The 14718-nt window shown below is 54.0% G+C and overlaps 1 protein-coding gene across 1 annotated transcript in view; it reads right to left on the bottom strand.

Moving 5' to 3' along the window:
* Itpr3 (inositol 1,4,5-trisphosphate receptor type 3) overlaps nucleotides 1-14718 on the bottom strand; it is a 66851-nt gene that overhangs the window by 43971 nt on the left and 8162 nt on the right. Inside the window, exon 2 of the mRNA XM_050138729.1 lies at nucleotides 6255-6325. Coding sequence (XP_049994686.1) covers nucleotides 6255-6325 — 71 coding nt within the window. The remainder of the gene's footprint in view (nucleotides 1-6254; nucleotides 6326-14718) is intronic.

Genomic DNA, 14718 nt, shown 5'->3' with positions numbered 1-14718 from the left:
GGGAGGGGAGGGAGGGAAGGGGAAGGGAGGGAGGGGAGGGAGGGAGGGAGGGAGGAAGGGAGGGAGGAAGGGAGGGAGGAAGGGAGGGAGGAAGGAAATGTGGAAGCTCTGCATGGAGGTACATGGTTGTGATGCCAGCAGTTCACAGGCTGAGGCAGGAGGATTGCTGCCAAGTTGGAGGTCAGCCTAGGCTACACAATGAGTTCAAGACCAGCCATGGATACAGAATTAGGACCTGTGTCACAACAAACAGAACCCCAGACAGGGAGAAAGAATGAGACAGAGACAGACAGACAGACAGACAGACAGACAGACAGACAGACAGACAGACAACAGACAAATATCCTGACCCTCACCACACACACGACACAGATGGACCTATAACCCTTCTATATGCTGTGACTATATGTTGCTCTCGTTGGCTGATAATAAAAGCTGCTTTGGCTGATAGCGAGGCGGAATATAACTAGGTGGGAAAGAAACTGAATACAGGGGGAAAAAGAGTCGAGGGAGACACCAGGACAGCTGCCCAAGAAACAAGACGCTAGCAGACCACTAAAGTCCACAACCACGTGGCAACACATAGATTAACAGAAATGGGTTCATATAAAAGTAAGAGCTAGTTAATAAGGAGTCTGAGCTATAGGGCAAACAGTTTGTAATTCATATTAAGCCTCTGAGTGATTATATTTAGAAACGGCAGGACAGGGCGGATGAGAAACCTCCGTTTACACCTTGAGGACACTACACCAAGTGACAGACCAGGTACAAAAGGACATACTGCTTCCACGGATAGAAGTTCCCAAAGGGCCAGAAAGCAGAATCGGGACTGGGGTGACAGCAATGGCTGCACCGTGACATCTGGAATGTCATCAAACTAAATGCTTGAAAATGGTTAAGATAGAGTGGGGCATGGTGGTGGCTCAGGCCTGTAACTTGGGGAGTGGACAGAAGGATCAGAATTCAAAACTAGCTTTGACCATCCCTCTAAACATACAAATACACAAGCGTGTGTGTCCACGCGAGCGTGTGTGCGCGCACACAGAGCATAGATTTTTTTTCCTTTTATAGACGTTTTTGGTTTTTTGAGACAGGGTTTGTGTCTCTCTGGCTGTCCTGGAGCTCACTCTGTAGACCAGGATGGCCTCGAACTCAGATCTGCCTACCTCTGCCTCCCTGTGCTGGGACTGAGGGTGTGTGCCACCAGCACCTGACTAAAGATGATGTACTATTTTTAATTATGTATATGGATGTGTGCACGAGTGCAGGTGCCCACAGAGGCCGGAAGAGGGTGCAGGTCCCCAGCGCTAGAATTATAGGCTGCGTGAGCCGCCCACCATGGATGTGGAAACCCAGCCCTTAGAGCAGTCAGTGCTCTAACCCAGCCCTTAGAGCAGTCAGTGCTCTTGCCTGCTGAGCCATCTCTCCAGCTCTAGCAAAACATTTTTTTGTTAAGTAAATATATATATATTTCAAGACAGGGTTTCTCTGTAGCTTTGGAGCCTGTCCTGGAACTAGCTCTTGTAGACCAGGCTGGCTTCGAACTCACAGAGATCCGCCTGCTTCCGCCTCTGCCTCCTGAGTGTTGGGATTAAAGGTGTGCACCACCACCGCCCGGCATTAAGTATATTTTACCACAATTAAAAGTAATTTTTAAAAAATAATTAAAGCTATGAAATTTTAGCCAGACAGTGGTGAGTTGTACAAAACTATATTCACATCATTTCCCAAGAACTTGAACCAAAAAGAATGAATTTTTAAATGAAAAAGAGAAAAGAGGGGCTGGAGAGATGGCTCAGCAGTTAAGAGCACTGGTTCCTCTTGCAGAGGAACTGGGTTCAATTTTTAGCACCTACATGGCCGCTCACAACTGTAACTCCAGTTTCAGGAGATTCAGTGCCCTCTTCTGGCCTCCACAGGAACTGCACACATGTAGTACACAGACAAGCACACCAGCAAAACACCCCTAGACAGAAATAAATCTATCTGTGGCACATGCCTTAAATCCCAGCACCTGACAGGCAGGGGCCCACGGATCTCCTTGAGTTCAAGGCTAGCCTGGTCTACATAGAAAGTTCCAGGCCAGCCAGGAGCACGTAGTGAGACTGCCACAAAAATAAATAAGCTAATAATAATAATAATAATGATAAATATTTAAGAGAGAGGAGAGACTGAACTTTTAGGAACTGAACCCAGGGTCTTACAAATGCCAGGCAAGCAGCTATCCAACTGTGGGCTTCTGGGAGGCAGCTCGGTGAGAAAGTCCTTCCACACAAGTGTGAGGACCCTAGTTCAGTGCTCAGCATCCACGCCAGGCACAGCAACAGATGCCTGTAATCCCAGCCTTGGGGATGCTGAGACAGGAGGAGACCCTATCTCAAAAAGCAAGGGGGGGTCAATTAAGGAGCACACCCAGTATCGACCTCCAGCCTCTCCATGTGAACGCAGACACCGCACTAGAGATCTGAAAAACAAACTCAAGCCGAATATGGATGACTCTTGCAGCCGCGGCATGCATCAGTAGCCTCTGACATGGCCTGCTGGAGAAGGGGCATGGATGGAGGCATCTGTGGGCAATGGAAAGCCAACTGTCCACAGCCTAGAGTGGACAGAAGACAGTATCACCCAGCCACCCCCAAGAGTGCGCCCTCTACTGGTGGGGTGAGCCCTGGTACCTGGGTGCCCCAGGCAACTAGTCAGGTAGGGTGTCCACCTGTGATCTCAGCACTAGGCAGGCAGAAACTGGAAGGTCACAAGATCTGGACCAGCGTGAGAACGACCTTGTCTCAAAACAAGAGTCCACAGAACTGATTCTAAACTCTCCTAAGCACAAGTCCACGGGGTCGCCTCAGAGAAAGACTGCAGGGTCGTTTCTCAGGACAGAGGAGTGTTCTTCCCACCCCGCCAAGTCCCCTCATGGGCACACGAGCTAAGGAGACAGGTATGGAAACTGAGCTCAGCACTTACTAACATGCTAGCCCGTCACGGAACGCTATAGGCTGCGGCCTCAAGCCACATGTAGCAGAAACACATCTCATAGGACAGCAGGACAGGACAACGGATCGGCACAGAGGGCACCGTGTGTGTTCCCGCTCTATCCCGAGGTCAAAATGGCAAACACTTTAAACCCGGCCCCTGAACGACAGAACCAACTTCACAAGTATGTGTGTGTGCACGTGTGTGCATGTGTGTGTTTTCATGTGCATGTGAGCTAACTCATGTGGTGACCAGAGCTAGTTACCCAAGTCTTCCTCGATCATTCTGTTTTGTTCTTTTTCATTTTTTTTTCTTTTTTTTTTGAGACTGGGTCTCACTATATAGCTCTGGCTGGTCTGAACTTGCTATTTAGACAAGGAAATCAGAGAACTGCCCTCCTCTGCCTTCTGAGTGCTAGAATTAAAGGTGTATGAGACCCATGGTCCACTAGTCTTATAGACATGGGTCACTTCCTCTGGCTTTGAGTATGTTTTGTTTTGTGACACTGGAGATTGAGCCACTGCCCCCGGCACGCTAGGCAAGCGCTCTACCACTGTGCTAGCCATCAGCTCCCAAAGGGCTTGGGGGTGCTCTGGAAGAGCAGGGTAAAAGCTGGACGAGGGGCACCCAGCTACGCAAGCAGAGGAATTGACTGCAGCCCCTCCTCCCACCAGTCTGAGCAATGAGGTGACCTCAGCACACTAGTCCAGGTGTCTGTGCCCGGAGGCCTGAACTCTGAGCGTCTGGAACTTTCCCGGAAGCTCCCACACTGGCCTCACAGGAGGAGCAAGGGAACACACCATCAACACCCACAGCAAGAACAGCCATCATGGGGCTGGGCTGGGGGAGGCACCACTGGTACCCGCAGACTGGGCCTCCCAGGCCCTTGCCAAGTCTGGAAAGAATTCCCCAGACAAGCTGAGGCTTGGGGTGAGGCAAACAGTGGATGGAGTTGAAACCACAGAAGCCAAAGCAGACTGATGAGGGCTCACAGGAAGGTACATGGGGTAGGGACTGAAAGGCACTGGGCAGTGAGCTGTGGGCAAGAAGAGTCAGCAAGGGCTGGGCTCATCCCAGGATGGGAGGGCGGAATGCCTGGGGATCCCAGAACAAAGTCCATGACGACCTGGCAACTTCCAGATACCTGCCATGGCCCCACACCCTGCCGTGGGAGGGCCAAGGTACTGTAGGGAAGGAAGCCAGGGAGCCAGCAAATGGCAGGCCTTGGGTGGGAGGCACTTGCCTGAGCTTCCGTCTGCAGAGGCTGGAGCCCTGCATCTAATGTTAGTCCCAAGATCTAATGTTCCAAACTTGCACCTGCCAGCCCGAAGCTGCAGAGCACGGATCCTGCCCAAGGCTGGCTGGCATCATTTGGGCCCCAGCAGGACCACGGGGACTTCTTGCACACACACACACCCCGCCAAGCACCCAGAAGGTGATGGGTGGACTCCGGTTCACTCTGTCATACTTCACTGTACAGGTCAAGAGGACCTCCAGGGGTCCTGTACCCAAGCCTTGAGAAACCACAGAGGAGGAGCTGGAGGCGTGGGAAGAATGCAAGAAGTCAAAAGGGTATTTTTTTTACTAAGTGGCTTTTTGTTGTCAAAAATTGGCCCCAAACTGTCCACTGGATGCCAAGGGCATATCTTCCCCTACCACGCCCACTTCCCTGTCACCTGCCAGTCCACACAATCCCTTCCCTGCCCTGTCAGCTGCCAGAGGCCCCAAGGGACCTTCACTTTTCTCTGCCCCCTCCCATCTCCCTCTCTCTCTTTTCTTCTCCGCCCCCCCCCCCGAAAAAAAAGAGCCAGGAGGCAGAAACTTCCACTAAAACTAGAAAAAAACCCTCCCTGGGAGAGCCAACGTTCTGGTAAGGGGCACAAATGACAGCCAGATTGGAGTTCAATCCCAACCAGGACAGGAAGATCCCTAGACGCTGTTCTCAGACCTCCACACGTACACCGTGACCTGCAGGCACCTACACACACAGTGGTCGAAACCCCAGCACTCGGGAGGCAGAAGCATTTGGTTCAGAACCACCTTGGCTACACAGCGTGAACCTACCGAGCTAAAACCCCGAGAGAGACAGAATAAGCAAATCACACGGAACACAGAGCGCACTGGAGTCAAGCTATGCAGAAAACTAAACAGGACCTGGAGCCAGGAGCCAGGGGCGGTCACACTGACACCAGGAACAGCCACTGACACGGAGGAGAGCAGGGTGAGGCGAGGGTGAGCAGGGCGGAGGGACGGCCAAGTACAGAGGTGAGGGGTGGCTAGTCACTGGGGGAGCAGGAGGTGCTTGGCCTGAGGGGAGAGGGAGGGAGGGCAGCCCAATGCAGAACCAGCGTGGGGCAGAGAAAGGCTGGTCAGGACCAGAGGTCATCCCACACAGCTGCTGAGACACGCCTCAGCCTATGGCATCCGCTTAGACAAAGCCCCGACTCAGAGGTCATGACGAAAGCGTGGACGGAGAAGCACTAAGGCAAGGCCCTCTGGGGCCAGGAACCCCTACCACTCCCCACTACATCCCCAACAGATAGCAGGACGCCACCTCCACCCGGGCAGCAAGCAAAGGATGCCATCTAGGTGTCTTAGCCCCACCCCTGCCCAGCATTTAGACGATGACGTCTCCCACCAGCCTCTCCCAGAAGAGCAACCACACTGCAGCCGACCTGGTGGCATCATCTGGCATGTTCTTGCCTGCTCCCACCACGCCCAGGCTCCGGCTGTCTGGTGCATGTCAGCCTCAGCCCTCACAGGCAATCCCTTGCTTGGCCTAGGACAGCCAGGCTGGCGTTCATCCAGCCCCGTTACTGCCGGGGCTGTGGAGCCCACTACCAGGGTCGTAGAATACGGTCATGTCTGAGCTCTGGGGTTCTAGCCAGCAGGAGCCACACACAGCCCAAGGCAAGTAGATACGCAGGGTTAAGAGGTCCAGTCCCTTCACCCCACGAATGGGGAGACTGAGGCACAGGGAAAGGCTTTCCCTTGGGCTTCTGAGGCCCTTAAAAAAGAAAAAGTCACACAGACAAAGAAAGCTCTGTGAGTGGCCAGGAATTCGGGGGAAATGGGCTCCTGGCCAGAAGTGGGTGTGCCAGGGGAGGGGACGTGGTCTTGGAAGGAAAAGCAGAAATGAGCCAATGCCAAGACGATACAGTCAGGCCAAGGTCGACGCGGACCGAAGAGGATGCTCTCAGGCAGACTGCAGGTGACAGACCCAGGTCCGGGACCCTGCGGCCCTGGAGGGATGCTCATAGCTAGCGTGGAGGTCTTACCTCGGAACTTCTTGGGGGGGTTGTCCAGGTCCCCAGCTGCAGGCTCCACCACACAGCGGTCATCCACCAGCCTAGGGGACAGAGCAGCCCAGTTAGAGGGAGGAATAGGCACCTCTCCCTTGGAGCAGGGAACTCCGGGAGCACCAGGGACCACCCCGGCATTGCTTCCATCACCCACCACGGGTCATTCTCTTTCCTGGCACGGCCACTAAAAGGCTCACATCTGGACTCTCAGTGCAAAGGTAACTCCTAAGACCCTGCAGCCTGGGCAGGAAGGACTGGGAGAGGAACGGAGGTCAAGATCAAAGACAGTGGGAGGTGGGTGCCGATGAGGGACAGAGCACGGGAGAGAAGGTCGAAGGCAAGTCTGAGAAAGTGAGGACAAGAAGCAAATGTGATGAGTGACTGCAGACAGACAGACAGAATAAACTTCAGGCTTCCCAGACTCAGCCAGGACCTAAGCTAGGGTCTGAAATTCCCTCTTAGAGCCATGGCTGGGAACTGAATCCTGAATCTCTGGGGGTGGGGGTGAGGTCCATCCATGTGCCAGTCCTCACCTCTCCATCCATGCACTCACTTACCCATGCATCAATCCATCCATGCATGCGTCTATCAATCCATCCTCTACCCACGCGCCTACCAACCATCCGTGCATCCACCCGTGTGCCGACCCTACTCTTCATTTACCCACGTTCCCACCCATCTCCCCATGCACCCGTCCATGCACCTACCCAATGCATACACCCATTCATGCATCCTATCCACCTGTCCATTAATCCATGCACCTACCCAACCATCCATCCACCTATGCTTCAAGTTCTCCATCCCAGTCTCCAGGAAAGAGACGGTCATGGACCACAGTCAAGACCAGCTCTCTCTCAGCACTGCACAGCATTATTCCTGAACCTCCACCAACTTCCCAGTGAAGAACTGGCCATTGGCACCATTTCACCAAGGAGAAACAAGCATCTAAACATTAATGGCTTCCTGAAGTCACAAGTTTCAAAGCCCGCTCCACTCTGCACACCCTGGTTGGCTAACCAGGTCTTAGGATGTGACCTCCACAAATTCTCTCAGGGGCCTCTTTCCTAGCAGAGCCTCACGTGATCCCAGCATCGCTCCAGACGTGGTCACTGCACTGTGGTTTTGAAGGTTCCTACACTTCAAAACACCACTCTGCCAAAGCCACAAACCATAAGCCTAGGAGCCCTGACGGCCCATTCGGCTTTCTAGTGCTGTGATAAACGTCATAACCAAGAGCAGCTTGGAGAGGAGAGGGTTCTTTTGGCATACACTTCCCTGTTACAGGCCATCACTGAGGGAACTCGGTGTTGGAACCGTTGAGGAATTGCTGCTTATTGGCTTTGCTCACAGCTCATTCACTTTCTTTTTATACAATCCAGGACGACCTGTCCAGGAGCAGCACCGCCCGCAGTGGACTAGGCCTTCCAACATCAATCATTAATCACGAAAACGCCGCACGGACTTGCCTACAGGTCTTCTGATGGAGGCAGATTCTCAGTTAGGTGATATCTTCCCACATGACTTGTGTCAAGTTGACGGAAACTAATCGGTACACCTACATTCTCCACCCTGGCTCTTCTCTACGCAGCCAAGGCTTCCCAGCCCCGCCCCGTGGGCATCTCGCCCGTGCCCATAGTCCCAGCTACCTCCTTTCAACACTTGCACCTCTACCCTGAGTCCCTGCAGTTGGTGCCCCATTGAGCTCCGTGGGAAATCCGCACATTGCTGTCCTGGTCCTTACCGATAGGAAGAACCAATATAGGAGCTTCATTCCGGCTTCCGGTGCCAGCCCCAACCCAGCACCTTCGTGACTGGGGCAATGGATCACCTTTGTTGTCATTGTATTCTGCCCCGAGTCTCTCTCTACTCAAGCCCCAGAGCCACAGGATGGCAGGAGGTCGGTCGGTCGGGTACCACGCCTTTCACCTGTATTTCTATTAATGACTTTTAGAAAGCCCCTGAGGATGAGTCTGGGAAACCAACTGTCCTGTGGTTAGAGATAGAAACTGCAGCCCTGACTTCCTTATCTGTTCCTGGCGGATGAGGGGGCACAGAGGCTATTGATGGTCAATCAGTGATGTCATCAATCATACACTGATGGGTCAATACAAAAGGACTGAGCTCAGGGAGTGTCGGTCAGTGGTGACCGGAGGCTAGCATGACCTAGAAGGGCATTTCTTCGTCCCATCCCACGCCTCGCCTTACCCACCTCTCCTGCTGGCTCATCTGAATTACTCTCTCTCTGTTTTCTGACACAGGGTCTCTCTGCGTACTCCTGGCATAGACATGTGGGGCCAGAGGATATCTCACCAAAACCGATTCCCTTCTTCTACCATGTGGGTTCAAGATCAAACGCAGCTCATCGGGCTTGGTAGCAGGGACCATTGCCTTCCGAGCTATCATGTTAACCCTGCAGCTATGTTGTTTAAATCTTTGTATGTGCATATGTGTACGTGTGCAGGACACATGCGGAGGGCAGAGATGACTTCCACCTTCTGGGAGCGGGTTCTCTGGGAGCGGTAACTTCCTGACTGAGTTAGCTCACCAGACCCTAAAATCAGTAATTATTAATTAAAACCCTCCCCCATTACATTTATTAACTCATCGTGTGTGTGTGTGTGTGTGTGTGTGTGTGTGTGTGTGTGTGTGTGTGGCAAGCACCTTTACCAACTGTGCCATCTCACCGGCCACAATAAATAGCTCTGCCGAGTTCTATGAGCCAATGTGGCAGGTCACCAAACATGAAGGCCCGTTACAGGGTCCCAGATTCACAGCTGTCAGTCAGAAAAGCCAGAGGCCCGGACGGGTGACTTGACCTGCACCGAGAGTGGGAAAACGGCCCTCAGCCCGTGTCGTCTGGCACTAACTCCATGCAGATGGTGTAGGAGCTCAGTCGAATAATAGGCCGCCCTGCTGGTGGCCCGGGGAGCTGGAAAGCTGCCTGATGTTTGCATACACTATTTAATTTTCTAAAACTACTTTGCTATTATTTCCATTTTGCAAGCAGGGAGCCGGGGCATGGAAAGGTTAACAGAGCTGGCCCTTGAAGCCAAGCTGCCCAGTACTAGCAGGTGCTAGGAAAGCCCTCGACAGCGCCAGGCAGGGAAGGGGCCACTCTCTGCCTCCCCATCTGCACTCCCTTCACGCCGGCCACACTCACGGCCCCAGAAGGGCTAACATGTTCCCTGGCAGTTCCTACACTCCTGCCCCAAGGACACTCTCTTCTCAATCCAGCCGCTCTCCTCAGAAGTAAAGGCACGGATGGAGTCGGCACAGCTGGGCTCCTGTTTGTCCACCAAGTGGTCCTCATACTGTCCCCGTGACAACAACCCCACCCTTGCAAGCTCTTCGGCCAAAACTTCAGAGCAACCCCAGCCCCTCTCTTCCAATAGCTGCAGCTAAACGGCAAGGTCAAGGCTAGCCTACATTATAGGAAGAGACCCTGTCTCAAAGCAGCGTAGAGAAGACTGGGGGTGTAGCTCAGCTGGCTGAGTGCTTGCCCAGAGTGCTGGGGTTCAACCCCAACACTGAATAAAATAACATGGTCGTGGATGTCTGCAATCCCAGCAGGCAGGCAGATGCAGGAGGATCCAAATCAAGGCTATCCTCTATTGCAAAGTGAATCCCAAACCAGTCTGGACTAGGTGAGATCCTGTCCCAGACCGCAACAGAAGCAGAACCCAGGCTTTTCTCATCACCTCTGGTGCCATCCCCAGACCAGGACTTTCCAGTCTCAACTGTAACCGCCTCTCCCCTCCCCGCCTCCTCCTGTGCCTGCCTGTTCCCTACAGAAAACAAAGGGAAGTCAAGGTTGGGGGCGCACCCCCTCAGCCTACAAGGTCCAGGGCCCATCCTCAGCACCACAAATTGGACAAAAAGGTTAAGTCAGATCAGGTCAGCACCATGATCCTCCAGAATCAACCTCATGAGTAACCACAGGGGTGGCAGCGGGGAAAGGTGTCTGCCACCACGCCTGAGTTGGAGCCATAAAACAAACATGGTAGAAGAACCAGCTTCCTAAAGTCTTGTTCTGACTTCTGCCCGGCCCACTCTGGTTCAGCCCCACAGCCTTTGCAACTCCTCAAGCTTATAGGGACCGTAGCCCCGCCCCTTCCTGTCCCAGTACCCTTTGCTTCCAGACACCCTCACTTCGGGCAAGCCCTAGTTCAAAGGACCCACCCACAAAGACCCTCTCCCCACCCTTTTTAAAATTGTGCACTGTAGGCTGGTTTGGTGGCACACACACGTGTTAATTCCACTTCTTGGGAAGTAGAGGCAGGAGGATCAGGAATTCAAAGTCAGCTCTAGCTACATAGCAAGTTCAAGGCCAGCCCAGGCTACGTGATCTAACATGGCGTTACATGACATGGGGCTCCCCCATAAACAGAAAATATAATCAGTGGCTGCTTCGCTCTGGCTCTGACCTGGTTCTGACTAGTCTCACTGCCGTCGGTGGCATGCAGATCCCATAAAGACAGGGGTGCACATGTGCCCTCTGCATCCCCGGTGCCCAGACCTGCAGTGCAGGCCGCATAGAATGCATACTGAGTAGGTCAAATAATTCCTTCTACCAGCTGTGGAGAGACCTGAGCCAGGAAAGACGGGGTCCCTGCCTCGGGGAGTTAAGACCCACACACTGAGACGGGTAAGAACAGAAGGGTATGTATGCACTGGTGCCAACTGGTGGCACCACCACGGTGGGTTCTGTCTGGACTTGGGATGGGGAAGGTCAGAGTGCAGCCAACAGACCAGGTGTGTGAGGACCTGGGAGCCGCTGAGGCCTTGAATAATGCATAGAATTTCCTGTAAGACAGAGTATGAATCAGGCCAGCTGGCGGGCTCTCAGCAAAGCCAGAAGGGAGGGGATACAGACATTGTGGCAGGAGGGAGAGACACTGACCAGGGTCTACACAACCTCTGCCAAGCGTTCTAGAGTCTTCAGGAAATGTGAAAGTCATATGGGGGCAGTCCTACTGCCTACTCTTGGCCAGTATACAAGGCCTTGTGGGAAGGGGGAGTGGGAAAGGTCCGTCAGTAAAACCTACCTTGACCCAGGATCCCTCCCTTCATCCCTGAGACCCCGCCGGGGTCACTCCAGCAGGCTATGCAAATGAGCGTACACACGTGTTTGTCTAGTGGGTGGCACAGATCAGCCTGGCTATGTTCAGATGGCTGTCTAGCTGTCCCTGTCCCCATCTGTGAGCTTCTGTAGCCCACACAGAGCCTGGGGTCTTCTGAGCAGGGAGAACACATGAGGCCACTCAGAGCCACACATAGGCAGAGTAGGAAATCAGCCCAGAAGCTGAGGGCTTGGGGCCAACAGCAGCCATGGAGGAGCTGCCCGCCCTCCCCCCAAGTGTGGAGACACAGAGGAGGGGCAGGGGATCTTCAGGGTGAGAAGCCCAGCACCCCACTGGGATCCATCAACACCCCCCACCAGAGGCATCTCGGGGATGGTGCCCTGCTCTTCTCTTTTTTAAGATTTATTTTATTCATTAGAGAGATAGCTCAGTGGTTAAGAGCACTTGGCTACAATCCTAGGTTTGATTCCCAGAACCCACACGGTGGCTCACAACCATCTGTAACTCCAGACGCAAGGGATCTAACGCCCTTTTCTGGCCTCCACTGGCACCAGGCACACAAGTACTACAGACATACATGTGGGCAAAACATCCTCATACATAAAAGTATTAAAAACTAATAAAAATGCCAGGGGTAGCACACGCCTTTTATCCCAGGAGGCAGAGGCAGGCGGATCTCTGTGAGTTCAAGGCCAGCCTGGTCTACAGAATGAGTTCCAGGACAGCTAAAGCTGTTACACAGAGAAACCGTGTCTCTAAAAACCAAGTTATGATAAGCTCATACGTATGTGTGCCACGTGTGTGCGGGTGTGAGTGTGCACCACATGTGTTCAGGTATGGACATGTGCCACACGTGCGCGGGTATGAGTGTGCGCCACATGTATGCGGGTGAGCTGTGCCACGCATGCGCAGGTGTGAGCGCGTGCCACATTTGTTCAGGTGTGAGCTGTGCCACGTGTGTGCAGGTGTGAGCTGTGCCACATGTGTGCAGGTGTGAGCTGTGCCACATGTGTGCAGGTGTGAGCTGTGCCACATGTGTGCAGGTGTGAGCTGTGCCACGTGTGTGCAGGTGTGAGCTGTGCCCCGTGTGTGCAGGTGTGAGCTGTGCCGTGTGTGCAGGTGTGAGCGTATGCCACGTGTGGTGCAGGTCCCATGGAGCCTGTAAGGGGGCGCCTAACCTGCTGCAGCTGCAAACACAGGTGGTTGTGAGCCTCCACATATTCATGCTGGGAACTAAATCCCCATCCTCTGCAGCAAAAGCAGAACACACACTCAACCCATTGCTGAGCGTCTCTGGCATCTACAGACTCCAGAGAACTTCAGCACCTCTACAAGCCTCACCTCTACTCTTCTTGAGCAGTACAACTGAAGCACCCCAAGCCAGTGCTACTTGACCAAGCGAGAGAGGGTGAAGCCACTAACAGATAATCCGGAAAGCCCTTATCAGATGGGCTACCAGGAAACCTGGACCAGAAGCAGGCCTGAAGACACCAGACAGGTAATCTTGGTGACAGCCGAGAAAAGGGCCCCCAGATTGCCAACTGGGCCTTGGTTCCACATACCCCACCCAGTCCCAAGCGAAACTCCCCACGTCCAACCACCCACCATCACCGCGGGAGGTGAGCATGGCCTCGCCCCAGCCTGCCTCAGCAGCTACAGCCGGAGCACTGAGCCTGGGCTGGATGCCCAGAGTGGGTGGAGACCCACAAAGGCTCCCCTAGTTCTCCCCACCCCGTGGTCCTGCAGCTCTAGGTGCTGCACCCGTATCCCCTCGTGGGAGCAGCTGTGTTTATCACACCAGCCCAGCCACAGGTGCATCCCTGGCACCAGAACCCATGCCAACTCCTCAACTGCCCTTCCTCCCCCAGGATCCCTCTGAATGAGGTCCCCTACTCTCCACCCTGGTCTTACTGTCAATTCCCCTCACTTGGTCAGGAGTCTCCTCCAATCCTGCCCCCTCCAAGGGCTGAGCTGGACCCCTAACACCCGCCTACCCTCAGCTGGCAGCCGACAGCACCCAGGCTAAGGTCACATCAGATCGACCCTCCGATGCGCTGAGTTCTATAACGTACACATCATTTTTACATCGGTTTCTCACTCTGTTCTTTGTGCTGTCCAGGGCGGCCGGGCAGGAGCCACCTGGGCCGTACAGTTGGCGAGACAGATGACGGGGTGCACGCGTCCACACACACAGCCAGCCAGACTCTATTCATCAACAAAGCCTTGGTGAGAGCCATGATGTGGTGGGCATGATCTACCCTCAGGGAGTCGTACCCACCCCGCTAAGTGCCCAGAGGTCAGGATGCCCATGTCCACACCTGCTCATCAGGCCCCGACCACACAGAAGCCCTAAAGACGGGCCCTGCTGCTAGCCTTCTATCCACGGGGCAGCACAGGCCTGCCTGGACACAACAAGACGGAGGGGCGGGGATCCTAGGCAGAGGCTCACGAACAGAGCCACCCTAGACCCGGGGAGGACCCAGCTTGCTCTAGAAAGTCAAGAAAGCACTTGAAATACTCAGGGAGCCTGGACCCCAAGACCTTGGTCTAAGGGAGGAAGGCTTCGTCTCAGTACCTGCCTGGCCCATTTGGCACACAGTGGACTTTGAGATCCAGGTGGAAGCCATGGGAAAGGCAGCCGGGTGGGTCGGAGCAGGCTGGAGATTAGATAAGGAGGAGGAAGGGCTCCAGAGAGAAGTAGGGCAGTGCCTCCCTGGGAGCCTGACTCAAAGTCTACACTGACCAGCTCAGCTGACAGAAAACAGCACAGGCAGTGGGAAGCCCCCAAGAGCGCCCCCCCCATCCGTAGTAGACCCAGGAAAGGAAGAGAACCATAGCTGAGCTGCATACAAGGTACACACAGTGAAAGCTCCCAGCCCAGGTGTCCTGCACACAAGCCCAGGGCACTAGCTACCCCTCTAGAGCCAGTGGCGCAGGAGAAGGCCACTTCCATCAGCAGGCACCCTGAGACCATCCAGATGGGTTGTAGGGATCCGGGGAGGTCTGGGGAACCCTCTTCAGACATTCAGAGCTGTGCCTGTTGGATAGGATCTGATGTTGGAAGAGAAACTCAGACTCAAGCAGGGCGGTGGTGACGCACGCCTTTAATCCCAGCACTCAGGAGGCAGAGGCAGGTGGATCTCTGAGTTGGAGGCCAGCCTGGTCTACAAGAGCTAGTTCCAGGACAGCCAGGGCTACACAGAAACCCTGTCTCAAAAAAGGAAGGAAGGAAGGAAGGAAGGAAGGAAGGAAGGAAGGAAGGAAGGAAGGAAGGAAGGAAGGAAGGAAGGAAGGAAGGAAGGAAGGGAAACCCAGACTCATTGGCTTGACTCTTAGACTACTTCCCTCTCTCACACACA

This window comes from Alexandromys fortis, unplaced genomic scaffold (genome assembly GCF_014885135.2).
Source record: "Alexandromys fortis isolate MF-2015 unplaced genomic scaffold, M_Fortis_MF-2015_v1.1 scaffold_9, whole genome shotgun sequence".
Classification (NCBI taxonomy): Eukaryota; Metazoa; Chordata; class Mammalia; order Rodentia; family Cricetidae; genus Alexandromys; species Alexandromys fortis.
Note: the sequence above shows the minus strand (reverse complement) of the source record. Positions and strands in the feature narration are given on the sequence as shown.